Source organism: Erithacus rubecula (assembly GCF_903797595.1).
Source record: "Erithacus rubecula genome assembly, contig: scaffold_133_arrow_ctg1, whole genome shotgun sequence".
Taxonomy (NCBI): domain Eukaryota; kingdom Metazoa; phylum Chordata; class Aves; order Passeriformes; family Muscicapidae; genus Erithacus; species Erithacus rubecula.
In genome coordinates, this window is record NW_027636161.1 from 276,269 (window position 1) to 303,584 (window position 27,316).

Consider the following 27,316-nt stretch of genomic DNA (forward strand, 5'->3'; position numbering starts at 1 on the left):
GAACACCTTGCCTGGACTATCTGAGAATCCAATTACAGTAGGACTTCTGCAGGGAGAAGAACAATGAGTACCAATTGCCACTTCAATAGTGCACCGCCGGCAGTAAAGAACAACGCGAGATGCTGTGATTCCTATTCATAAGATGATCCGAGAGCTGGAGAGCCAAGGGGTGGTTAGTAAAACCCACTCACCCTTCAACAGCCCCATTTGGCCTGTGCGTAAATCTGATGGGGAATGGAGACTGACTGTGGACTATCGGGCATTGAATGAAGTGAGTCCACCGCTGAGCGCTGCCGTGCCGGACATGCTGGAACTCCAGTACGAGCTGGAGTCCAAGGCAGCAAGGTGGTATGCCACCATTGACATAGCAAATGCATTTTTCTCCATTCCTTTGGCATCAGAGTGCAGGCCTCAGTTTGCTTTCACCTGGAGGGGCATGCAGTACACCTGGAACTGACTACCCCAGGAGTGGAAGCACAGTCCTACCATCTGTCATGGACTGATCCAGACTGCACTGGAAAACGGTGAAGCTCCGGAACATCTACAATATATTGATGATATCATCGTATGGGGAAACACAGCAGCAGAAGTGTTTGAGAAAGGAGAAAAAAATATTCAAATTCTCCTGGAACCCGGCTTCGCCATCAAGAAGAGTAAAGTTAAAGGACCTGCTCGGGAGATTCAGTTCCTGAAGTGAAGTGGCAAGATGGACGGCGTCAGATTCCTACTGATGTTATTAACAAGATTACAGCTATGTCTCCACCTACTAACAAGAAGGAGACACAAGCTTTTCTAGGTGCCATCGGTTTTTGGAGAATGCACATTCCTGAGTACAGCCAGATTGTGAGCCCTCTTTACCTTATTACCCGCAAGAAGAATGATTTCCACTGGGGCCCTGAACAGCAGCAAGCCTTTGCTCAGATTAAACAGGAGATTGCCCATGCAGTAGCCCTTGGCCCAGTCAGGAGGGGACCAGATGTGAAGAACGTACTTTACTCAGCAGCTGGGAACCATGGTTTGTCTTGGAGCCTGTGGCAGAAGGTGCCTGGTGAGACCCGAGGCCGACCTCTGGGATTCTGGAGGAGAAGCTACAGAGGGTCAGAAGCCAACTACACTCCCACAGAGAAGGAAATCTTGGCTGCCTATGAAGGAGTTCAAGCTGCCTCAGAGGTGATTGGCACAGAAGCACAACTTCTCCTGGCACCTCGACTGCCAGTGCTGGGGTGGATGTTCAAAGGAAAGGTTCCCTCTACTCACCACGTCACAGACGCCACATGGAGCAAGTGGATTGCCCTCATCACGCAGCGCGCCCGTATTGGTAACCCGAGTCGCCCTGGGATTTTGGAGATAATCACGAACTGGCCAGAAGGTGAAGATTTTGGTCTCGCTGATGAGGAGGAGCAGAAACAAGTGACCCGGGCTGAAGAAGCTCCACCTTACAACCAGCTGCCAGCAGATGAAACACGCTACGCCCTTTTCACTGACGGTTCCTGCCGCATTGTGGGGATGAACCGGAAGTGGAAAGCTGCCGTATGGAGCCCCACACGACAGGTTGCACAAGCTACCGAAGGAGAAGGTGGATCGAGTCAACTTGCTGAACTCAAAGCTGTTCAGCTGGCCTTGGACATTGCTGAGAGAGAGAAATGGCCAAAGCTCTACCTTTACACTGATTCGTGGATGGTAGCTAATGCTCTGTGGGGTTGGCTGGAAAGGTGGAAAAAGGCTGACTGGCAACGTAGAGGAAAACCAATCTGGGCTGCTGATGAGTGGAAAGACATTGCCACTCGGGTAGAGAAGCTCCCCGTGAAAGTCCGTCATGTGGATGCCCATGTTCCCAAGAGTTGGGCTACTGAAGAACATAGGCACAACAAGCAGGTAGATCAGGCTGCACGGATAGAGGTCTCAAAATAGACTTAAATTGGGAACATAAGGGAGAGTTGTTCCTGGCTCGATGGGCCCATGATGCCTCAGGCTATCAGGGTAGGGATGCCACCTATAAGTGGGCACGAGACCGAGGGGTGGATCTTACCATGGACAGCATTACCCAAGTCATTCATGACTGTGACACTTGCGCTGCCATCAAGCAGGCCAAGCGGGTAAAACCCCTCTGGTATGGTGGATGGTGGTCCAAATACAAGTATGGGGAGGCCTGGCAGATTGACTATATCACACTGCCTCAGACCCGCCAGGGAAAATGTTATGTGCTGACCATGGTAGAAGCCACCCCCGGATGGTTGGAGACCTACCCTGTGTCCCATGCCACTGCTCCAAACACCATCCTGGGCCTGGAAAAGCAGGTCCTTTGGAAGCATGGTACCCCTGAGAGAATTGAGTCAGACAATGGGACTCATTTCAAAAATAAGCTTGTCAACACCTGGGCTAGGGAACATGGTATTGAGTGGGTGTACCATATCCCTTACCATGCACCAGCTGCAGGTAAAGTGGAGAGGTACAATGGATTGTTGAAGACCACATTAAAGGCATTGGGTGGGGGATCTCTAAAAAACTGGGAGCAGCACCTGGCAAAAGCCACTTGGTTAGTTAACACTCGAGGTTCCACCAACCGAGCAGGTCCCGCCCAGTCTGAGTGCCTTAATGTAGTAGACGGAGACAAAGTCCCAGTGGCCCATGTTAGAGGGTTGCTAGGGAAGACAGTATGGATTCATCCTGCCTTGAGTACAGGCAAACCCATTCGTGGGATTGCCTTTGCTCAAGGACCAGGATGTACTTGGTGGATTATGCAGAAGGATGGAACAACCTGCTGTGTACCTCAGGGAGATCTGATTATAGGATAAAGTTGTACACAAATATTATTGTTGAGTGCCACTACCATTGTATTCCAGATTTTATGAATAGAAGGAAATGTGTGACAAAGGCCTGAGCAAGTGAGAAGGAGGAGATGTGTAAGTGTTGAAGGTTTTGAGCAAGTCAGAGAAAGTTTGTGCCTAGTTAAGTGGGTATCCCAATTGTGTGTCAATGATCACGATATGGGATAAGGGGTGGAATGTTATGGGTTATGTTTTGACTATCTCCTCTCCCTACCCCCCACCATGGAGCTGCCGGCCCCTCCCCCGGGCTGTTCTATCTAGCCAGGTGTTTTTTCAGCTTTTGGGGCTTTTTGCTGCTGCTTTCGCTGCTGCTCGCTGCTGCTTCGTCTGCCTCCCCTGCCCCCCCTCCGCTGCTTCAGCTGCTTTTTCCCCCCCCCGGCTGCTTAAACTGCCCCTCTCCCTTCCCCCCCCCCCATCCCTAAGATTTGCACCGGCTCCAGAGTAAACGGATCTGAACTTCGGAGACCACCTCTGGAAGTCTGCCAAAGAAGCTCTGCTGCCCTTCCCGGCGAAGATCTGCCGAGTTCATCTCAATCTGGGTCTGTGCTGGGAAGTGTTTCTTTTGTATTTTGTTAATAAAAAGTTTTTTCCACTTTCCCCTGAAGAAAATTCTTTCTGAGATTGGTGAAGGAAGGAATTGTAAGGCGGGGGGAGGGGACCCTTTGGAGGTCTTTTTTCCTAAAATTTGTCCCAAACTTGGACACTGGGGCACCTTCCCAGGCTGTGCCCAGAACAAAGACACAGCCCAGGCCCTGCTCTGCTGCTTTCTGGGGTCCATCCCAGAAGCTCTGGCTGTGCCAGGACACTGCTGTGTGCCCCCTGCACACTGCCCCTCTGCCCCAGGCACTGGGCTTTGTTTTGCCAGAGCATTCCTGGAGCACATTGCTGACAGCAGCTCTGGAGGAGAGCAAAGCCTTCCTCCCCTGCCCTCAGGAGATCCCTTTGCTGGTGGAGCTGCTGTGCTGGAGCCCAGCTGTGTCCAGCAGTGCCCATGGCCTGTCCCTGCCTGTGCTCACAGCAGGGACATGCAGCAGGACAGTGACCAAGCTGCCAGAGCACTGCGGCCTCACAGCCACAGAAGGGCTGGCAAGGAGAGGGTGGATTTGGGAAGAGCAGATGTGGGAAGAGCCAGGGCCATTGTCCCTGGCTGTGCTGCTGTGCTGGGATATTTGACCTCTGCCTCTGCTCACAGGCACTGCTCTGCTGAGACAGGGAAGGGCTGGGGAAGAATCCAGGACACACAAGAGAGGCCATGCACTTACTTTTATTTAAATGCATGGGAAGAGACCTTTTGCACACCTTTGCCTTCCAAAAGAAAAGTAGATATTAATGTAGAAATGCAAGGAGTAATTTAGAGTATTTTGTACAAAACACAACAGTAGAAAAAGTTAATTTAAAAAAAAAAAAAGGACAAGAAAAAAAAAAGAGAGAGAGGTTGTAAAGAGTTACATTCTAAAGGCTCTGCAGAAGAAAAGAGAGCATTTAATGCTTCTGAAAATACAGAGTCATCAATTTTCTCAGGGCTCCTTTGAGCTCCTGGTTCCTCAGGCTGTAGATGAAAGGATTCAGGGCTGGAGGCAACACTGAGTACAGAACTGACAGGGAGAGATCCAGAGATGAGGAGAAGATGGAGGGGGGCTTCAGGTGTGCAAATGGGCCAGTGCTGAGGAACAGGGAGACCACAGCCAGGTGAGGGAGGCAGGTGGAAAGGGCTCTGTGCTGTCCCTGCTCAGAGGGAATCCTTAGCACAGCCCTGAAGATCTGCACATAGGAGAAAACAATGAACACAAAACAGCCAAAGGCTAAACAAACACTAACAGCAAGAAACCCAAATTTCCTGAGGTAGGATTTGGAGCAGGAGAGTTTGAGGATTTGAGGGATTTCACAGAAGAACTGGCCCAGGACATTTCCATGGCACAGGGGCAGGGAAAATGTAATGGCTGTGTGCAGCAGAGCATTGAGAAAGCCACTGGCCCAGGTAGCTGCTGCCATGTGGGCACAAGCTCTGCTGCCCAGGAGGGTCCTGTAGTGCAGGGGTTTGCAGATGGACACGTAGCGGTCGTAGCACATGACGGTCAAGAGAAAATACTCTGCTGAAATGAAAAACACAAAGAAAAAGAGCTGAGCAGCACATCCTGAGTAGGAGATGTTCCTGGTGTCCCAGAGGGAATTGTGCATGGCTTTGGGCACAGTGGTGCAGATGCAGCCCAGGTCAGTGAGGGCCAGGTTGAGCAGGAAGAAGAACATGGGGGTTTGCAGGTGGTGGCCGCAGGCTACGGCGCTGATGATGAGGCCGTTGGCCAGGAGGGCAGCCAGGGAGATGCCCAGGAAGAGGCAGAAGTGCAGCAGCTGCAGCTGCCGCGTGTCTGCCAATGGCAGCAGGAGGAAGTGGCTGATGGAGCTGCTGTTGGACATTTGCTGTGGCTGGATATGGAGACCTATTCATGGATAAAGGACAGTGACAAGTGAGCAGAGGCTGCTTGAATACAAATTTGGGCCATTCACTGTAGACTGACCCCCGGTGACTCACTCACTCTTGTTCCTGCTCTGGGAAATCCTTCACCCAAGTCCCTGACTGAGCTCCAGTTGTACTGAGTGTGACAGGAGCAGCCAGGCTTGTGCATGGGCGCTCTCAAGGAGCCATCCTTGCCCTGCAGCCTTGGGTTTGTGACTGTGTGGCTGAGGGACAAGGCGGGATATTTAGGATTTGCCAGTGGAATCACTCCTAGTGCAGAAAGGTTTGGTAGCTTCTGCATTCCCAAATCAAAAGGATTTCAGGAGTTGGTTTTAGGATTTGTTTTCCTACCCACATATAATTCCTGGTTCTCTGAGGATAGAAATCCCAGCATTTCTGCTGCACTCACAGTTTGCCAGTGAGAGATGCAAGAGGCAGAAAATTCCCTGTGGCTTAGGGCAAGGTGAGGATCTGGATGGGCTTGTTCCCAACTGCCCTGGGTTTCCCACTTTGGCTGGAATCAGAGCACAATCACACTTCTGTGTCACCCTGGGATAAACCAAACCCTGCTGAGAGCAGAGGATCCCTGAATGTCTCACCTTCTCTAAAGCTCTCTGAGCAAGGTCTCAGCACCCCCTTCTGCCAAGGACACTCACGGCTCCCTTTGCAAATAAAACAGCATTTCCTCAGCTGTGACATCTCTGTCCTTCCCTGTGGGACACTCAGGGAACTCCAAGAGGCTCTGGCACAGATTTGCACCCAGGCGGGCAGCTCAGAGTTTGGAAGGACACAGCAAGGAGACCCCCAGGTGTGCCCATGCCCTGTCCCTGCCAGGCTTACAGAGCCCATCCCACCCTCTGTGCCCTCACCTGTCCCACAGAAATCTGCCTGTCTGCAGGGCCCTGCCTGGGGCAGGGTCTGCCTGCAGGTGGGCAAGGGCAGCTCAGAAGAGCCCTGCTGGGCCCTGCAAAGGGGATGCTGGTGCTGCCCGGGGCTGAGGAGTGGCTGAAGGCCCTTTGGGAGGCTCCCAGCAGAGAGACTGACCACACAAAGTTACAGATTTGGTGTCTCTGTAAATGTTCAAATGTTACTTTAGTGATCCTGTGTGTCCCTTTCAGCTCTGAATGTTCTGTGATTCTGTGAGTACAATTCCTGTTCTGCTTCTCTCATCCCCCTGTTGTCTATTTGATTGTCTATAATCAAAAAAGAAAAAAGCCCTTGCAAGAGTGTTAGAATGGTAAAGTACAAAACAGATCTTTATTGGAAGCTTCCAGGGGTCCCAGTGGGAATGTGGCACACCCAGCTCCCAATTCCAACAATTTATTAAGGTTGATTAACTAGGGTATTTAACAGGAACATCCAATAGGATATTCAGTTTCCCCTGTTACACACCCCTGGGTCAACTCATTGGAGTAGGTCCAAGGGCTTCTTTACCCCAATTTTTCTATGACTGCTCACATTCTGGTTAAAAAAACCCCAAAAAAACCAAAAAAACAAACAAACAAAAATGTTCCTCTTGTAGGTCCTCTTCCTAATAAGAAGACTATACATTATTTCAGGAATCTATTTAGTAGGTCAGCTTACTGTTCAAAAATCTGAAAGAAAGGTTAAGAGGTGTACTAGAGATAATTTAGTATTTTAGTTATATAAGTACAGAATAATAGTTTACAGTGTTACAAGACTAGGAAAAAAAATATAAAAAGCAAAAATCTTTGTCATCACCCCAGCCTTCCCATCCTTCTCCAAGGAGGAAATTGAAAACTCTCAAGAAATCTTCTGACCTTTACAGCAATCCCAGGCTCAACTTTTTTTGAGAAGTGCTCTCCAGAGCTGTGCCCAGGCCGGTCTGGAGCCGGGAGCAGCCCTGTCCCACCCAGCACCGCTCAGCAGCAGCACCTGCCCTGCTCAGGGTTGCTCCTTGTCCCCACAGCTTCTTCCCCAGGGCTGTGAGCAGCTCCCAGGGCTGGCTGAGAGCTATTCCTGGACGCGGGAGAGTCCCTGCCCCAGCACAATCCCTGTTCTGCAGGACCCTGCTCTGCAGGACAGCCCTGGGCACCCCTGGCTGCAGCCCTGGCTGCTCAGCCCTGCAGCAGAGCCTGGACACAGGGAGCTGCCTGGGGCTGTGCTTTGGGTGCTGCAGCAGGGAAACCCAGCCCTGCCCAGGGCCACATCCCCTGCACTGCAGCAGCTCTGAGAGTCCTCCTGGAATATCCTGAAACTGTGGCATGTGCCAGCTTCAGGAGATCCCTGCAGGAACTGCAGCTTACCTTCCCACAGCCAGAGAGTGACTGTTCCAAACACTGGGAGGATTTCTGCTCTAGTGAGCCCTCACTGAGCTCTGCTCTGTGCCCCCAGCCCAAGCTGAGTTTAACCCCTCTATGCCTCTGTGCTGTGCACGGGGTAGCTGCAGGCAGAGCCCCAGCCCTGCTGGGCTGTTCACAGGAGCTGCTCCTGGGCAGAGCTGTTTCTCTGCAATGCTGCCCTTCCCTGGAGCTGCCTCTGTGCCAGAAGCCTGACCCAGCTCAGCAGCAATGACACAGCCCAAGGACTTTAACGACCCTCTTGGGCTTTGTGCTGAAGCCCTGAATATCAGTCCCTGAGAGGGAGATGAAGAAAACTTTCAATAATTTCAAGTCAGATTATAACTCCAAAGTTTCTTAAAGTTTTAATGGGTCCCACTGAGGTACACAACTGAGAAAGTGTCCCCAAGCCTTAATCAGAGCAGCGAACTGGAGGCAGAGATGACAGGTGGGGACAAAGAGAAGCCAAGTCTTGGTGCCCTGGGGCACAGCAGGATCTGTGCCACCAAGAGCTCTGAGGAGACACCTTGTCCTGAGGCAGTGGAGCCTCCTGGTACAGCCCCAGCAAGACTGGGCACTGACACCCCTTGTGCTGCCTTCAGTATCCCCCCCACACCCCAGTGGCCTCAGGGATCTGCTGGGACCAGTCCCTGGGGAGCCTTGGTCAGGAATGATCCTGGGGGCTCCTTCAAGTTCCCAGGGACTGCAGATTTTTCAGAGGACTTTGGGTTTTGCTTTTGCCTGGGAGTCTCTGAAAGCTTTGTGCAATCATGGCCTCCAATGATCTGCTTTAATTAGTCTCTTGAGAGCCTTTGTCAGTAATAATACTCAGTGGGCTCATTAATATTTCAAGGTACTTCAGTTTTTTAAGGTACTTTCTTTTTCCTTTCTTCTCTGAGTCTCTGAGAGGTTTTTGGGCAATCATGGCCTACAATTCTGTCTCCCAAGGAGTCTGTGAGGAACCTGCAGTGAGGATGGACCTCAGTGGGCCCCATTAATGCTTTGAGGCATTTGGGTTTTTCTTCTGACTTGGACTCCTCTCAGGCCCTGAGGTTCAAGGGCTCAGCACCAAATGCACCACCAGGCTCATTGGGATAAAGCAAGTCCTGACAAAACCATGGCTCTGCCTTGATTTCCCTCTGCTCTTGAGAAGTTCATTAGGAAGTTTTTTCTACAGTTATGGAGAAATATTTCAAAGAGCTTCTCAGAAATAAGTGTTCCTATTTTAAAGCATGTCTTTTATTACTGTTTCTCTTTAGAGCAGAGTTGATTGCAGAGTTCTGTGAATGATACTGATGCAGGGTCTCTTCTCAGGAGATCTGGCCTGCTGGGAGAAGTTGTTCCTTGAGGTCTGACCCAGTGTTGACAATATTTCTCCACATTCCCCACCCTCATCCTGTCTGTCCTCACTCACCTGGGACCTGCTTTGTTTGGAGAACTGGCGGCACTCAAGCAAACAGGGGTTTTCTTCCTTCACTCTTTTTGAAGCAATCTAAAACTCCTGAGTTTCCCCACTACAAACAGACACCCTTCTCAAGTGTATGTCAAGATGCCATCACAGAGATTTATATTCCCAAGGCAGAGCCATGCAATATCTGTTTTAGTCCTTTGGACTTTTGGTTCCACAAAGCCTTGTTGTGTCACCATGGACTCTTGGTTTAGTGATGTTCTGTGGTGTCACAATGGATGTTTGGTTTCATGGGGCCCCACAGTGTCACAGTGGTTTCTTATTTCCTGTAGCAATGAGCAGCAAACCCCACTGGCAGAGCCAAATTCCTGGGAAGAATGAAGAATGGGGACATTTGGAATGATGTTTTTTGTCTTCCCAGGGCACAGTGATGTGGGGTGAGGCCCTGCTGTCCTGGAGATGGCTGAACAGCGGCCTGCCCATGGAAGGGGGAAAAGACAACAACCTCTGCCCATGGAGCTACAACAGCAGAGAGGTCAGGGTGAAGGCTGGTCTTCAAAGATTGTTACCAGCACAGGAAACATCAATGAGAGAGGAAAGATGTGTATTAATGTCTTTACAAATCATTTGATGGGTGAACGGATGAGTGTTTAGGTCTGTGAAATGGGTTGTAATATTTCTACGGATTTTGGGCAGCAGGGTTGTTACCGAGTCCAGAGAGCTTTGCTCCTGAAACAGACAAGGGTCTGCATAAGTGTGAAAATCTGAACTGTGGGGGAGATGCCAGGTTCAAGGGGGAATGTGGGGCAGGTGGGTCAGGAAGGCTGTACCTTCCTAGTATCTCCCAGGCAATGGGTAAAGGAAGAGAGCAACGTGCAGCCAGGAGTTTAGGATAAAAGGAGTCTGCACCCTCTGAAACCTCGAGAGAGAAAACCCCGTGGGTGTGTCCACTGGGGGGTAGCACTCCTCAATGAGGGGTGGGGGGGGTGGTGCTGGAGAATCATGCTGTGTGTACAAAGCATCAGAACCATGTGGGAGGGGGACTGCAGTATCATGCTTTGTCCACAAATGGTGAGGCACTGCTCGGGGGAAGCCTGCAGTACAGAGTTTTGTCCAGAAGGGGGCAGCAGCGTTTGGGTGGCAGGGCTGCAATACCATGCTGTGTGAACAAGAGCACAGCAGTGCTCAAGGAGGGGGGCTACAGTACCACGATATGTCCACAGAGTGGCAGCACTGCTTGGGGGGAAGGCTGCAGTACCAGTCTGTGTCCAAATTTGAGCACCACTACTTGGAGGAGGAGGAGGGTGTTGAAGTACTGGGTTTTGCCCACACAGGGGCAGCACTGAACTGGGGGGAGGCTGCAGTAATAGGCTTTGTTTACAAGTGGGTAGCACTGCTCAGAATAGGGGGAGGCTGCAGTACTGGTACGTGTCCACATGAGGGCATCACTGCTTGGAATGTGGGGGCTGCAGTACAATGCTGTATTCACAATGGGGAAGCACTGCTCAGGGAAGGGAGGGCTTGCAGTTCCATGTTGTGTCCACAAGGGGGCAGCACTCTTCAGAAGCAGGGGGCTGCAGTACCATGCTGTGCCCACCAGGGGTCTAACATGGCTCGGGGAGGGGAGCTGCAGTACCATGCTGTGCCCACAAGGGGGCAGAACTGCTCGAGGGGAAGGCTGCAGTTACAGTCTGTATCCAAAATTGGGCACCACTGCTTCAGAAGGAGGGTCCTGCATTGCTGGGTTCTGTCCACAAGGGGACAGCACTGAACAGTGGGGAGGGTACAGTACTGGGCTATGTCCACAATGGGGCAGCACTGCTCAGAGAAGGGAGAGCTGCAGTACCCATCTGTGTCCATAAGAGGGCATCACTCCTGAGGAGGGGGTGGCTGCAGTACCATGCTGTGTCCACATGGGGGAAGCACTACTGTGGGGAGGGCATGCTGTACCAGTCTTTCTCTACAAGGTGGCAGCACTGATCAGGTGGGGGTTGCAGTACTGAGCTATGTCCACAAGGGTGCAGCACTGCTGGGGAAGGGGGAGGTTGAAGCACCATGCTGGTCCTGCAGCTGGCTGAAGAAGAATGTCCCCTCCCTCCCTCCTTCTGTCTTCCCCCTGTGCCAGGGAAGGGGAGAACTTCTGCTGCCCGAGGGACTCTGGCTTTGGGCTCACCTGCCATCCAGGTGTAGAAGGTGTCCTGGGGGATGGTGTCACAGCTGAAGTCGATGAGCTTCGTCTCGCCGGTGCCCAGATTGATGAGGATGTTCTTGGCCTTGATGTCGCGGTGCAGGACGCCACGGCTGGTGCAGTGCCGCATGGCCTGCAGCACCTGGCGGAACAGTCCCCATATCACAGGCTCTGGCAGGGACCTGCCGACCTCCAGCAAGTGCCACAGGTCCTGGCAGCGCTCCGGACGCTCCATGACCAGCGCAAAGTTGTCGGGCAGCTTGAACCACTCCAGGGGCCACACAGCGCTGCAGAAGCCAGGGCACAACACCATCCAGTTGAGCACCAACTCCAGGGGCACAAGGGCACCGTTGTTCTGCGGGGGGACCCCGATGCCGTCAGCGGGGCTGATACTGCAACGCGCCTTCAGCACCCTCTGCCCGGCCCCACCACAGCTCGCCACTGCCCGGGATGCTGCGCAGCCCCCGCTCCCTCCCCACTCCCTCCACACTCCCTCCACGCTCCCTCCCCACTCCCTCCACACTCGCTCTCCTCGCAGTGTCCCGACTGCTACTCCGCTTGCTGGGCCTGGTCTTCACCCCGCCTAGCACGCCCCGCTGGCTGCTCCCACTGGTCCCACTCACTCACCAGCCACACCCACTGCCAGATACGATCCCAGCCCACTCGCTTGATGTCCACCTGCAAGCCAAGGCAAGTGGCAGGCTCAGCTCGCCACCCGCATCCCCCTCCCCACTCTGAGCCGGCCCCATCTCTCACCAGGGCACTGTCAATGAGCCAGGTCCCGGTGTAAACGCTGCCACAGCTGCTGCTCCCCAGCACTGGGCCCTCCCTGTAGAGCTGCTCCAGGGGAGGCTTATCCTCCCGTGCGGACTGCACAGTGCTCTCACCATTCTGCCATTCTTTGGCTTTCTTCTTTGGGTGTGACAAAGCATTTCGTAGGGAAGAATCGCCTCTTCTGAGTTTTGCCGGTGTGGACAGGAGCGGAGCATTGAAATGTCAAGTAGAAAAGAGAAATCGTGTCACTATTGTCATCCCTTTTCATTCTCTGTTGAAACAGTAGCAGGTTGTCAAAAGACATGGTCTGCAATGTGGAACTTGGTGCCAAGTTTCTTTTTCTGCCAGAGGATGAGGAGGGGAGGTATCCCAGAATCACGGAATCATGGCATGCTTTCGCTTGGAAGGGATCTGGAAGACCACATAGCTGCAACCCCCATGCTGTGCCTGGGGACCCCTTGTACCAGACCGACTTGTCCTGAGCTTCATCGAGCCTGGCCTCGTACAATGTCAGGGGTGGGGCACACACAGCTTCTGTTCCAGGAAAGTCTTTCCTTGTGCTCTCTCTGCCTGCCCTTATACAAAGCCCCTGTCCAGCTTTCTTGTAGGTTGCCATCAGGTACTGGAAGGCCGCAGTTGGGCCAAGCCTAAGTCTAAATCTCTTTTGCAGGCTGAAGAAGCTCAGCTGTGCCAGGCTTTCCTTGCAGGAGAGCTGCTCCAGCCCTCGCAGCCCCTCGGTGTCCGTGCTGGGCTCCTGCTCCAGCGTGTCCCTGTCCTTCCTGGCTGTGCAGGGTTGTTGATGCAGAGTCAGATGAAGCTTCAGAGTGTGCACAGAGCATGCCACACTCCATGAACTCCTTGCCTTCATCTGAGTTGTTGATAGGGAATGAGAAGTTATAGATCAGGTAAAAGGGACAAAGTGAGTGAGGTGAACACACAGCTTTACAATCAACCCATCTAAAGGGTGGCCACTAAACAGCGACTCAGCTCCCACCTTCCCTCTGTGTGAGACTGAGCCCTGCTGGCCCTTCCCCTTGTCCTCCTCCCTGGCAGTGACCCTGGGGGCAGCGCTGCGCAGCTGCCCCTGCTGGGGCTCCTGGGCCATGGCCCCTGAGCTGACCAGGAGCCCAGACCTCCATTCCCAATGCCGGGGCTTTGCACAAAAGTGTCCATGCCAAACAGGCCAGCGAGTTTCCCTGGGAACAGAGGTACCCAGGCTGGGTGGGACTGTTGATCTTCTGGGGGGTAGAAAGTGTCTGCAGAGACACTTGGACAGGCTGGATCATGGGCTGAGGCCACCTGTATGAGGTTCAACAAGGTGAGGTGCCCCATGCTGCACGTCAGCCACAACAGCCATGGGAGGCTCCAGGCTGGGGGCAGAGTGGCTGGAAATCCACCCAGAAGAAAAGGTCATGGGGGTGCTGTTTGGCAGTGGCTGAATGTGAGCCAGCGAGTGCCCAGGTGGCCAAGAAGGCCAAGAGCATCCTGTCCTGGGATATGCTTTAGTGGTGGCCTTGGCAGAGTTAGCGGCCTTAGGTTATTAGGGGGCTTCTCTGGTCTTGAAAGGGTTTTCCAATGAAACAGTTCTGCAGCTCTAAACCTCCATTCCTTGTTTTGAAAGATGCAGTCCCAAATAGACCCACATTGGTGTTTTTAAGGAATTTAGCATCTCCCTTTCCTTGAAAGTAAAGGGAACCAGGCTTTAAATGCTCTTAAAACACTTTCATTCCTTGATCTTCGGCTGTGCATTTGAATTGAGGTGCTTTTGTACGGAAAAGTTGGACCATGAGATAAATGCAGACAATTTAGCTGCAATGGCACTTGTTTTATCTGCTTTTCTCGTTCCTTTCCATTTTGGGTAGCAAATTTGGGAGCATTTGTCTTGTGCTTTGAGTTCTGGCTCAGACTTGCTCACAGTTGTGTTGCAAAATCTTATCTACTCCTTTCTCCTGAAAAAATCTGCCTAGAGACAAGGCTTTCAAACCAGTCCCCAGTATGATTAGCCCAATGTCCCTGCTTAAATCCATGTATGCTTGTATTAGAAGGAGTGAACTATTCTAACTCACCTGCCCCCACCTGTCTTTTTTTTTTTTTTAGTAGTTCTTTGGGCAAGTCCTGTATGCTATTCCAATTCTTTGTTATCAAATGTGTCTAGTGATGCTGCTGCTGTAGCAGCACCCTGAGTTCAGTGAGAACAACTGCAGCGCACTGGGTGCCACAGCAGTTGGCACGGTGAGAGACTCGCCTCCACTGCCATGGCCATCCAGCCACGGGGAGAGCAGCTGCTGGGGCTGCCCCCATTCTGCTGACAGCAGTCTGCCCCCACCATGTGGACTGTGAGGCCTTTGATTTTGGCAGAATGTGGAAAATGCATTGTTTGAAGGTATTTTTATGCTGTCTAACATCACCTGACTGGAGCAGCTTGGTAGACAGAACACCCTGTGGGCAGAGCCACGGCAGGGATGGGTGGCTGTCACTTGTACTGGCAGTGTCATTTTTCCAGGCAGGCTCCTGATATAGCTGCAGGGGAAGGCACCAGCAGATCAATCAGCCCCAGGGAGGAGCAGCAGCAGCAGCACATTGAGGAGACCCTCATCTGCAAAGAGCCCCTCACCCCCTTTGCTCCCCCATGGCAGCACAAGGTGATTCTACTGCAGGTGCAGGGCTGCAGCAGACTGGAGACTCCTTCAGGCAAGACTTGCTGCAATCTCGTTCCTGCAGCTGTGCTGGGAGGATGTTGGCTGCAGCAGGGGTGTCCATGCCCAGGAATGCTGCTCGGCTCAGGGAGGCAGAGTGTGCACAAAAGCTGCATTCAAAGCACTGATCGTGAGCCCCCTGAGGCACTGGCAAATGCAGCAGCTCTTCTTCATTCCGTGCAAGTGAGAGCCCAGCCCTGGAGCCTGTCCCTGGGAACAGGGAAACACTCTGAGGATGGTTCTGAATTTTCAGGGACAGTCAGAATGAGAATTGTTTTGAGCTGGTGTTGCAGTGTTGGGTTTGGGTGTGTCTGCAGGAAAGAAAGCAGGAATAAACCCCTGGCACAATGAAGGAGAACCATTGCAAGGCCAATTTCCACCCTACAGACACACTGATCATATTGGCCCATTAAATACTGGGGGCAGTGAATGAAGAGTGAAAAGCTTCTTTGAGGAGATAGGAGAGATGAGACATGAAGAAAAAATTTTGCTGATGCAGGAAAAGGGATCAGATCCACTGGTCCCTTGGCTCATGCTCAGTTCTGCCAAACCAAGCATGATCAGTTTTAACCGCTCTGTTGGAGAGTATTTCAAAAGAACCTGCTCCGTGTAAGAAAATTTTGAATTGTCAGGAAGCACTAAGATCAGAAATATTTTGAGGCAAATCCTGTTTATGTTGGGTTTCAGTGCCTCTGCAATAAAGCAGGGAATAAACCCCTGAAGCAATGAAGAAGAGCAAAGGTGGAATGTTTGGATGGTCAGTTTGTTCCCTAATTATATCAGCCAACTGAATTCAGGGGTCATCTACTGGGGAGTGCAAAGCTTCTTTTATTCCAATGCCTAATTGTGTCCCGCACTTTATTTGTTGTGAAGAGAAATAAACAAAATCCCCAGACAACAAGCTGCAGCCCAGAACTAAATGAGAATGACAGAAATGAAGGCCTTGAAAAGTAGCTTTGGAAAGCATCAACTTCCTAGATAGTGTCAAACCCTCAGGCCTGGCTGGGCCCAGGGCTGGCTGGCCTTGGGAAGGGAAGGGGATGGAGCTGGGGTGGGGGTTCTGTGGCCATGGAAACGAGAGAACCAGGGGCGAGCGCATCACAAAGGGGCAGCCCCGCGCTGGGGCTGGGAAGGTTGTGGGTGACACGGACACAGCGGCTGGAGACGCAGCAGAAGACACATCTGGCTCTGCTGTCTGTGCCCACTGCTGGCCATTGGAGTCACCCCACCTTGTTCTATGGCTGGGGACCAGCTCTTGTCGCTGCTATCCCAGAGAGTTCCCAAATTCAACCGAGATACTTCTGTGAGACACAAGCACAGGTTCAAACATGGATTCTACTGGAAAAGGCCACAGAAGGAAAAGGTGAGGATAGAAAGGAGCTGAAAGGCCCTGAGCCTAATGGAGAAAAATCCCACCAGCATTCAGGGAAAATTGGTCCATGGTGGTCAGAGCTGGCCCTGTGTCAGGGTTGGTGTCTGACAGCTACAGGTGATCCTGCAAGGACACCCATAGCATCAAAATATTCTGTCATTAGTTTACTCTCATTTCTCCTTTTTGACATTAGCCAAATCACTTATACTGTCAGTGGGGTCAGGGACTGTGGCCACCGATTACCACAAATTGGACATGGTCAGGAGATGCAAGTCCTGTTTCTTTCTTTGCCATTGTTATAAATGGGTATTGGATGGGTTCAATTTTGTCCAATTAATCAAACCACAAAGTTAAATTTAGCAGTAGTTTATTAATAATAACAATTGTATATAAATGAATACAATTAAAATATATGAGTTATATAAATTTGAATAATTACAAAATCCAGCAGCAATTCAAGTATAATAGTGTTCGGTTGAATAAATCATAAGCAAAACCAACCCGGGGATCGCTGGCTGAGGGTATGGGCAGGGCCATTCCTCACACTGTACCAAATCAGCCAAGCTAAAATCTCACTTATATACTGTTTACTAATGCATATTAATATAGCATTTTCTAGAAAGCTCCTCCTCGTTTCTATTCCTAAAATCTACATCACTCTGTTGTGTTGCTCATGCGTCACCAGTGGTCGGGGTCTCTCCTCCTTTTGGGGTCTTGTTTCTGATGGAGGCTCTGGGTCTTCCTCAGTGTTCGCTGTTTGATCTCTCAGGTAGAGCAGGTGCACTAAAGTTATATAAACAAATATATGTTCCCACAACAGGCCTCAGTCCACTGTCCAGTGGTTTGGAATCATCCTAATTTGGCTCAATTCAAGGTCAAAACCCTATTCCTAAACACTTGTTCTTAGACCTACACCCTTCACATCCGGCCTCCTACCTAACATCTGGATGAACGATTTTTTTCTGCTTTAACAATTTCCTTTATCTTCTTTTTTTTTTTTTTTTTTTTTTTTTTGCTTTATAACAATCAAATATAATTTTTGATTAATTATAATGCAACAATTTTGCCGACATTGTTACAATTTAATTAGCACGAATCACATATATAACACCATTGATGTTGGGTCTCACTACAGATTAATTTCCTGTTCTTCCTCTGCTTGGTGAATGGGTCCAAAACTGAGGATGATATTACAATGCTATAAGAACACCAGCAAGGCCTGCCTGCTTGCTGAGAGCTCTTTGAGGTTTGCAAAAATAGCAGTCACAGCTGTGTGGGTCTACTGGATATTCACAAAAGGCCAACATCAAGAAGAAATCTTTCCTCCCCTCTTATCATTGGAGCTTTCCACCTTTCCCTTCAGACCTGATAACTCAATAGTGTTCAGAGGAATTAAACACAGGCTAGATCGGAAAAAAATAAAAACAAAGAAATTTTCTCAAGAATTGCTAAGTCCCTCTAGAGCTTCAACCATTGGACACGTATATGGTATGATAAAGGAGGAGGTTCATCTAACTCACCTGTTCTCTTGTGAGCATGGCTCAGCCTCACACAGATGTAAATTGGGAGCTGGGTCACTCTCTGGCAGGAGGAAGGGTCTTGTGCCAGCCTGCAGAGCCTGTGCACATTGTCAGGGAACAGTTCTACCCTGCAGGTGCCTCCTGCCATGAGCTGTGCTGCTCCAAGTGCCCCGTGGAGCTGTAGGGCTGCTCAGCTGTGGGGCAGGGAGAGGAGCAGGGGGCTGCATGTGCAGCTGAGCCATTGCTGGAAGCACAGGGCTCTGGGCTCCCTGCTGTCCCAGGGCAGCCCAGAGGCCAGGCTGCTGCCCTGGGAGCTCTGTGCAAGTGGGTCAGGGTGTGCCCCTGGCCTGCCCCAAGGGGCTGCTGGCAGGAACATGTTTCCCTGGGCAGCTATTTAGAGGTTTCCAGGAAATGTGTCCCATGCAACATGGAGCTTCAGATGCTTTTGATTTTGCATTATTTTATGTTATATTTTGTGTCTCCACTGTGCAGGCCTGACTGGCTACCCTCATGCCAAGAGGTTTTCCCTGGCAAGTCCCTCTATGCTCCTTCCCTCCAAGCTCTTGCCTCCCATCCAGAAGAGCTCTCCTCCTACCAATCCATACAAGATGTGCAGCAGAGAGCAGGAGAATGCGAAAAAGGGTAATGTCTGTGATGACAACGTAAGAAATAACAGGGAGCTCCATTCAGAGGGAAAAGGACATAAGGTAAGGAGACAACGCGAAGTCATGTGCAGAAGATTTTCAGTTTATGCCCTGTAGGTAGAGCTTGCAGACCTTTTCCTTTGGTATGAGCCCAGGGAAGTAGCTGAACCTAGGAAGTACTCAGCTGGACACTGCACTTCAGGCTGTCTTTGCAATGGGAGTGTAGTGCAGACTTCACATCCTCATTGTGTATTAAGAGTGGGAGAGGTCTTTGAATGGTTTCTGGGCTCTGATGTGGCTCCTGCTCTGCCTTATTGCTGAGAACACCTCAACAAGCAGTCAGAGCAGCTCAAGTTGTCCCATCTGGCCAAGCAATCCTCCTACATTTACTAACCTACGGGTATCTGTGAACCATGTCTATGTCTTGGTGGAGTGTTCTATTGACTCTGTCTGCTTGGGAAGGAAAAAGGTGTTTAGTGGAACAGGCAGTCCTGCAAAGTCAGTTCCAGATTGTCTCAGCTTCTGAGTTGTGCAGCCATGGCCTTCTGCACAGTTGTCTCTGATGCTGTTTCTAGACTTCCTCAGCTTCTAGGCAGCTGTGTGCCCTGGCATGGCTTTGTCCAGAGGGAAGGGATGGGAGGTGGCCATGGGGAGAGAAGCCCAGAGCCCAGCCACACGATTGTCTTTATAGCAGGGCCAGCACCTGCAGTTGTTTTGGGTTTGCCATGGGGTGCAGGAGGAGGCAGGTGAACAACAGCTTTGGTAAAGAGAATGTCCAATCAAAGACTTGTCTACTTGATGTCAGCCTTGATGAGAAAGGGCCCAATGTATCCCTGACAGGATCTGATCCTTTCACTGAAGTTTGAACAAGTCCTGATTTGGCTCTTTAGCTAGTGCCAGAAATGATGGGATACTAAGCAAGGGTGAGCATCTGTACCCAGTGCCTCCACTCCCCTTCCTGGCCATGGCATGGGGGCCCTGGAGAAACCTGGGCTGGCAGAGACCTTCCAGAGAGCAGCAGGGCAGGGAGCTCTGCTGAACTTCCTGGATGCCAGTGAGCCTGAGATGATGGAGGTGTGGAAGCTGGAGAGCAGCGAGCATCCCGAGAGCTCAGCAGCTTCTGGGCTGAAAGGCTGTTGGGGAACTGAAAGAAGGAAGGGCAGCAGCAGAAGGAATGAGGGGCTTGAGAAAAGCAGGTTTTGACATCCTGCAAAATGGCTTTGTGGGGATGTGGCTGGAGATGTGCAGTTGCTGTGAGGTGCCTAAGGGGCAGGGATAGAACAGTGATCTAAACCCATTCCCATACTATCCAAAAGGCCAGTGGAGGCAGTGGCACCCCTGAACATACTGATGCCAAACATGTGGATTCCAGATGTGGAGGTTCTTTCTGACCCCCAGGTGCTCTACAGGCACCTAATTCCCGGAGCTCTATAGGTTCCTGCCCTGAGCTCTTAGGCTCTTACTTGTCGGGTAATCTTCCAAATAAGCAAAGCAGCTAATAGTTAAAAAGGTTATTTATTACAAAACACATGTTATTACAAAGAACATCAGTCTCAAAAAGGCAATACCAAAAGCAATGGCAAGCAATGGCAAAAGCAGTAGCAATAAGCAAATGGCAAGAAGCCAGAATGGCTAAAAGCAACACCTCTCCCAATACATACTGTTATATAGCATTTTTCCAACAAGCTAAGATGCAAACTCAGACCACCACTCTTTAACCTGTTAGAATTCTAGTTTCTTTGCTCACCAGGTTATGTATAACACTACACATAAAATCTATCTAAGAAATGCAAGCAATATTCTTGCTATAACTATTATGTCTAAGTCAAGTCAACAACTGTGGGCTTAGAGCCTCTACTGAAAATATCAGTGTTTTTGCAACCTTCAGCAGAACAAAAGCTACTGCTGTGAAATCCAGACCTTTTACTCACTAAAGACATCAGAACTCGCTCTAAGACTTATTCAGTCCCTGCACTCTAACTTCTCTCTGAAGAATTCAGAGAGACCCCTAACTCACTGACTCCAACACATGGCCTTCCAGCATTTGCCAATCAGACTCATCCTCCCAGGTAACAGTGGCCTTCCCTATTTTGCCTGACCTGTCAGTGAATGCAGCAGAACCTTGCACAGGCACACAACTACTTTTGGTTCTCAAAGACAACTTAACTGTCTTTGTTACTTGCAGTAGCTTATGGCTGGGCAGATGACAAGCAATCTGTCCTGTAAAATCTTGCAGTGCACTTTGCAAGGAACACTATTAACAAAGCCTCCTTCAAAGAACTCCTGCTCCACAGGAAATACAATCCTCACAGGGTTCACTGCTATCAAGTGCACGCATCATAGACAACATTTGAATATCAGTCGGGCAAACAATTCCGAAACCAAACTTGCTGTTTGTTAAAGCTGATGCAGCATAACAACCCACTCCAGAACATGCAGAGGATCAGACCATTCCACTGGCCAGTGATACCTGTAGGATGTAAATCCAGATTGGTGATAAACACAGTGATATCAATGGAAGGATCTACTTGGTATACCTGATGAGTAGAAAGACCTTGCTGCAGCCTGCTGCAATGTGTCTGGCTACAATGACAACCCTGTGGCAAAACTTTCCATTGATATCTCTGTTCTGGCTCAGAATTGTTCACTGCAGACACCGTAAAAACAAATTTTGGCCTATCTTCAGGACACAAAGGGATTGTGAAAAAGCAATCCTTCAAGTCAATGACCAAAATGTCCCATCCAGCAGGGAGCATGGTGGGCAAAGGCATACCAGGCTGCAATGCCCCCATGCTCTCCATCACTGCATTTGAACCAATTGACGAAGGGCTATCAACTTAATTTTTCCTACAGAACACTAGTTCTGCCAAACAGGGGTATCAGTCAACCACCGTAAAGGCATCATAGGATAATTCCTGCACTTCACCTCAATAACCCCGATCAGAAATTTGCCTCAATTCGCACTCCCCAGGCTGCCAAACCTCTGAGTTGAATTTGAGGTGGGGTGGTGTCTGGTATCATCAGAGTGCACAACATCTGTGGGTGCTGATCGGAGATATTCATTGTGATGCATGAAAGGCAAAGAAAATACCTTTCAGACAATTTAGTCAAAAGGATATGTTTATTTCAGTGCTGGGCAAACATGTGGGATGTCTCCAAAAGATGTGTGTGCCCTCGGCAGTTTTTGGTCCTTCATTTATTCACAAAAATCATGCATATTCAAAAACACCTATACACATTTATTACCTGTCACCACCCTTTCCCCACTTAGTATCAAATTTAGCTGCATACTCATTGCTGCTGTGTAGTATCCCCTTGGTTTTGGGGTGGTGGTCTTCAATTTGAGTTGAAGGGTTTTAAGAGATGAAGTAAGGATCGTATACCTCACTCTAAACTCTTTACCTCTGTCTCGTTACCATGACTACCTGACTTGTTAGTCCCTTTATTCATTTATTGCCTTCAGTGTCAAAATTTATAATTGATGGGTTTCTTTTGGCTAACTCTAAGCATTTTCTAATGTATATCAGTTTTACTTATTGTTTCCATATGTATATTTTGCTGGTTCTGCATATTATATGACCATACTTTGTAAACTTCTAATCCCCCTGCTAGGATATATATGTTTAAGGGTTACATTCCTAACCCCTAGCTCCTAAGTTTTTCAAGATATCTACCCCATAACTCATTCCCTAAACATGCAATTCTCAAAACTATAAAATAATAGTATGAATATTATGGCTCATTCCCCCCTTTTCTATAAAATTAGTAAGTTCTTTTACTAGTACCTAAGTCCTTTATCCTCATACTGAGGCACCGTGTCTCTTAAAGCCGCACTGAATGATCTCATCAATGAAATTAGAATTGCTACTCATTGCAATATAATCCAATTCCAAATGAACATTTTAATAGACATAATCATACCAACACCAACTAAAATTAATAGTACAATAATTGGATGAACCAATGTGTTGAGTATTCCAGTTCCTTAAGGTGACCATCCGAAGAGCGCATCCCACCAACGGTAAGAGGTGTCTACTTCCAATCTTTTGAAAGCTCTTCTTATGGTTTCTGTGTCATGGTGTAGTGTGATCAGAGTCTTTCTTCCTTTGTCCTTAATTACTTTGAGAATATCCTTTAAGTCCTCATGCTTCCATAGCTGCTTGACTAAAGTCAAATTCATCCTGATAGGTACAGGCAATATCTCCTGTACTGAAGTCAGATTTGCTTTTATATATTGGTGCAATATCACAGGTGCTTGATAAGAAAAGTCACAACCTTCAATTCTAACAAAGTTGCAAATACACAGATTGGACTGGGTTTCATTTATAGCTAATTCGTCTACCCGAATTGTGGAGCATGGTGTTCTGAGACACACACAATCCTGGCTTCTGTGCACAAGTAAGATTGTCCGGTTGGCCAAGTGAACTTCAAAGTGGCAAATGCTTTTCTCTGTATCCAGACAGGTATCTTTGTCATTATTTATGTTTCCTTCACATATAAACCCCAATGGTTTCCTCAATGTACAAGACTCTATAATATTAGTCTGCCATTTCCCTTCGGCCTTCTGTGCCCATTTCCTGTGCTCGGAAGGGAATAGGATGGTTTCTTTATGGTACAATCCTAAGGTAATTATTGGATGTATCAGATTCACTGATGCATTATATATAGTTAGAACAAAGGCAGTTACCATACTTGTTACAGGATCATAAGTGAAATTAACTAGGACCCACCATGACTGGAGCTCTTTTTCTAAATCAGAAGCATTATCCCAAACTATTCTGCGAATATCCGCAGGGAATGTCCTTTACCATCTTCCCTGATAATCGAGGCAGCTACGGATCGCATCCATAATTGTGCCTGTACACATCCAAGGGCTAAGGACATGTTTTCATTAGTTGCTCCCATTGCATTCCCTATTAGTCTGTGGTCTTATTCTTCTATTCTTTCCCACTCCGGTAATATTTTGGAAAATTTCCACTGTCTGGTACCTAAGGCTAGTAGAGAATATTGTAGAGGTTGTTGTAATTTAACTGTGTCGCTACCAGTTGCAGCCAATTTATCCATTAGCACTTCTGAGTCCATAGTGTTCAAGATTCCCAATCCTGTCCCCAGTATCCCAGTAAGATCTCTTTTCTGTCTGAGCATATCAGGAGCATGTTTCTGTAACCAAGTGGTCCGATCCATAAAGGAAGTGGTAAGGATTGGGGTACATTCTTATTGGATAGCAGGAGCATTTACTTGTATTTCCATTTCTACTCGCTTCAGGGACCACTCTGGATTCAGTAACCATCTTTGGGTCCCTACTCTCTTAATAGCACAAGGTCCAATTTTGGTAATTATTGGCTGAATTGTTCTCCTTGAGGTAGTTTGGGTTTGAGTGACTGTGGTTTCTTCCGTTCTCTGGGTCAGTGGATTTTCTGCAGTCTCATCTATTTGGTGTTCAACACAATCCTGAGTAATATTGTAATCTGATCTACACCCCTTAACTGCACACCTTCACTTTTAAGTCTAAACTCAGGACAGGTAGACAAACAGGTCTCACAGCATCCAGAATCAATTCAAAGTCATTAATAGGATTCTGGTGATACTTAGGAAATCCAACCTGAACAAACTCTTATTCACAACCCCAAACATTTCTCCCTTCCCCGACAGTTGCATTGGTAACCTACATCATTTGGGATAACATCCTACGGGAGTAAGCGTCACAAGCTTTTCCATGGCAAAAAATCTCCCAGTTGTACTATATATATGTGGTGTTCCATTAACGTTGGTCACAGTTATGGCCATAATTATGAGAAATACAGTTCTCCAGGCTAACATTTCTATCCAAAATCTATTCATCTTTCTCAAGTAAATTTCAAATTTAGTTAATTATTACCCAGTGTTGCTTTCCAAGGAGCTTCTGGAGCCTTCTTTACTTGCATACGATGAATCCAAGCTTTCTGTTCCTTAATCTTTATTGCAGTATTAGTGGTGAGAAGCACCTGTAACACTCCTTCCCACTGAGGCTCCAGAGTCTTTTCTGTAAAAGGCTTAACATACACATAATCTCCAGGTTGTGTGCCATCTAGTTCTCTGCTCTGAGCTCCAGCCACTTGCTTCTCTATTTCTCTGAGCTGTTTGTTCAGGGCCACCATCTACCTGTGTAGGGTTTCTTCCCCTACTAGGGCCAGTGTTCCCTGTTGTACCCCATATGGCCTTCCAAAAAGAATCTCAAAAGGACTCAGTTTCTCTTTTGCCCTCAGTTTAGTCCAAATCCATGACAATGCTAATGAAAGAGCCTCAAGGTAATTGAGTTTTTTGTCTTAATCTTGCAATTTGCTTTTTAATCAAATGATTCACCTTTTTCTACCTGGCCACTTGATTGAGGGTGATTGGGGGTGTGAAGTTCCCAATCTATACCAAACAGGTGGCTAATTCACTTTGAAATTAAATGGAATGTGGCCCTCTGTCTCAGGATAGTGTGGCTGGAACTGCAAAGCGTGGTATCATTTCTTCTAACAGTACTTTGGTGACCTTTCCTGCTTTGGCAGTTCTGCTAGGAAAGGCTTCTGGCCACCCTGAGAAGGTGTCTATTGACACCAATAAGTATCGGTACACCCCTTTCCTTGGAAGTGAGCTTCCCCATCCCTGTCCTTTGGGATTTTCAAATTCAGACCACATCAAGCCTTGAACCACTTGGTGTGGGGCTGTTTCTTACAGATTGGGCTGCTGAATTGCTGATGTCTCTTCTAACTCAGCTCTCTGAAGATTCTGGGACAATGCTGATCCCTGTTTTGGATAAAAGCACATATTTTTGGGACAGGAGACCTCCAGGGCTGTACAAGACCTGCAGCTTGTGGGGTGATTAGCTCCATCATTTGAGTACTTTTAAGAAATGTCAAAGTTTTCCTACTGCAAGAGAGCAGGAATTACCTGCAATTGTACAGTGCCAGAAGAAGAAATATTGATCTCTCCCTCTGTTTGTGTCATCAATATTCAGGTTTTTCATGTCCTTCTTCATTCATGAGTTTCCACCTCTCCTATTTAAATGGCCATGTCTATGGATATCTCTTAACTAGACCAGCTGGATCTATGGCCTTCCAATTGCTCCCAGATTTCCTCCTCTACCTCCAGTCTGGGCATTCCAATGCCTCTCAATTGAGTATCTTCTCACTTTGAGCTTCAGGGAGTTGCCCAGTCTTTCAGAATTTTAAATAACTCATTATTCAACATCTTAATTGCACTTATGTCTTTTACAATTACCTTTGTCTATATTTAAAAATATTGTTTTATTGATATCCCTTGTGGACAAGTGGGCACATCAGATGCTTCTGGGTCTTCTCATATGGCTGAGAGAAGAGTTTTGATGCTTATAAAATTATGTGCTCTTTGCAATTTTTTATGTTGGTCATGAAGATAAACTTTTCTGTGCCTCTGAGTCTCACCAGTTCCTGACCCCCCAAGAAGCAAAACTAAAACATTGCTGAGGTCCCTTTCAGACTCAGCTCCCTGATGATACCAGGATGGTGCTACTCCCAGTTTTGGAATGGGCTGGAGCAGATGTTTATAGGACAGGAGCCCTGGGGCTGTAGGGACCTGACACTTGCAAAGGGCATGAGCACAACTCATTAGCTGGGTTACTTGAGTACTTTAAGAAATGTCAAAGTTTCCCACCAGGAGAAAACAGAAGCTTCTTGGAAGTGTACTGAGCAGCAGAAGAAACACTGCCCTTCCCCTCTACCTGTGTTACCATTACACAGTCCATTATTTCATGTCCCTCTTCATTTGGCTGTTTCCACCTCTATTGTTTAAATGTTTATGTCTAAGGCCATCTCTTCACTAGACCAGCTGGTTCTATGGCCTTCCCATTCTTCCCAGATTTCCTCTTCCAGTTCTTCTCTAACCATTCCACATCAGTCAACATCTTAATTGTGTTCATATTTATCACAAAATCACCCTTTCTAATGTATTTGTTTAAATTATTCCTGTAATAAATCCCTTGTGCATGGTGGATACATTAGATACTGCTTTGACATTGCACACAGCTGAGGGAAGAATTAGATGTTTATTACATTATATCATTGCTGTATTTTTTATGTTGGCCATGAAGAGAACTTTCTGTGCCTCTGAGTCTCACAAGTTCCTGAGCCCAGAGGACACAAACTGATGAGTTGTGGTTCCCAGTGCAGGGGTGGTCCTTGCACCTCCCTCCACCCCACAGCAGAGCTCCCTTGTCCCATAAAGTGCCTGGCACTGCAGGGATGAAGGAAACAGGGCAGGCTGTGGGGATCAGGGCCAAGGCACGGCAGGGATTTGGGGTGGTTGTGAGCCCAGGGCAGGAGCCAGCCCTTGGCCTTGGGGAACCTCATCCCATTGTCCTGGGCCCACGGCTCCAGCCTGTGCAGATCCCTCTGCAGAGCTTCCTGCCCTGCAGCGCAGCCATGCTCCCAGCCAGCCTGGGCTCACCTGGCATCTGACTGAGGGTGCCCTTGATGCCTCGTCAGATCAGCAAGAAAGAGACTGAACTGCCCTGGCCCCAATCCTGAGCACTGGGACAGCCCTGGATGTGGCTCCATTCCCCAGCACCTCCTTGGGCTGGGCTTTTTGGGTTTTTTTTATGGAGCTGTGTGTCACGTGTGACTAAAGGCTTTGCCAATTTTAAATATTTAATTTTTTTTAGAGATAGGATTTAGGAGTAAAGACAACGCAGGGCTCAAAACTTAAAACAAAAGTACAAGAAGAAATTTATTAATAATGCAAGAAAAAATTATTCAGAATAAGATTCCTAGATTATTCCCTCCTCCCTTCACTCCACAATTCTTACCAACCACACACAGAGAACACTTCAGTCAGTTATCCACTCAAATAATCATTTCAGTTCACTTAAGAGAGAAATTTTTTTTTTTTCTGCTTTAGACTTTGAGGGTCTCTTCTCCTTCACAGTCTGCTTTTTCCGGGGACCTACAGAACTATGAATTTTCCTCTCATTTCCACAGTCCTTCCAGAACCGTGTTATGGGTTACGATGCATACATGGGGTACTATTTTTAAAGGTGGGCTGCTGAAAAACAAAATCCTCTTCATCATCTTCTCTATCAAATGTCTCTGTTCATATTCCAGTCCCAAACAGAGAGCTCAATTTCCCGAGGC

The 27,316-nt window shown here is 48.5% G+C and overlaps 2 protein-coding genes across 2 annotated transcripts in view; one reads left to right on the forward strand and one right to left on the reverse strand.

Moving 5' to 3' along the window:
• The window catches only part of LOC306815439 (Fc receptor-like protein 4), a gene marked incomplete at its 3' end in the record, with an annotated part of 222,821 nt that overhangs the window by 162,332 nt on the left and 33,173 nt on the right, over positions 1 to 27,316 (forward strand). The gene's annotated exons all lie outside the window — the stretch shown is intronic.
• Positions 4,311 to 5,243, reverse strand: LOC306815434 (olfactory receptor 14J1-like; the record flags this gene model as incomplete). The annotated part of the gene is made up of 1 exon (XM_079331994.1): positions 4,311 to 5,243. The coding sequence occupies one exon, from the start codon at positions 5,241 to 5,243 to the stop codon at positions 4,311 to 4,313; it is 933 nt and encodes a 310-aa protein (XP_079188120.1).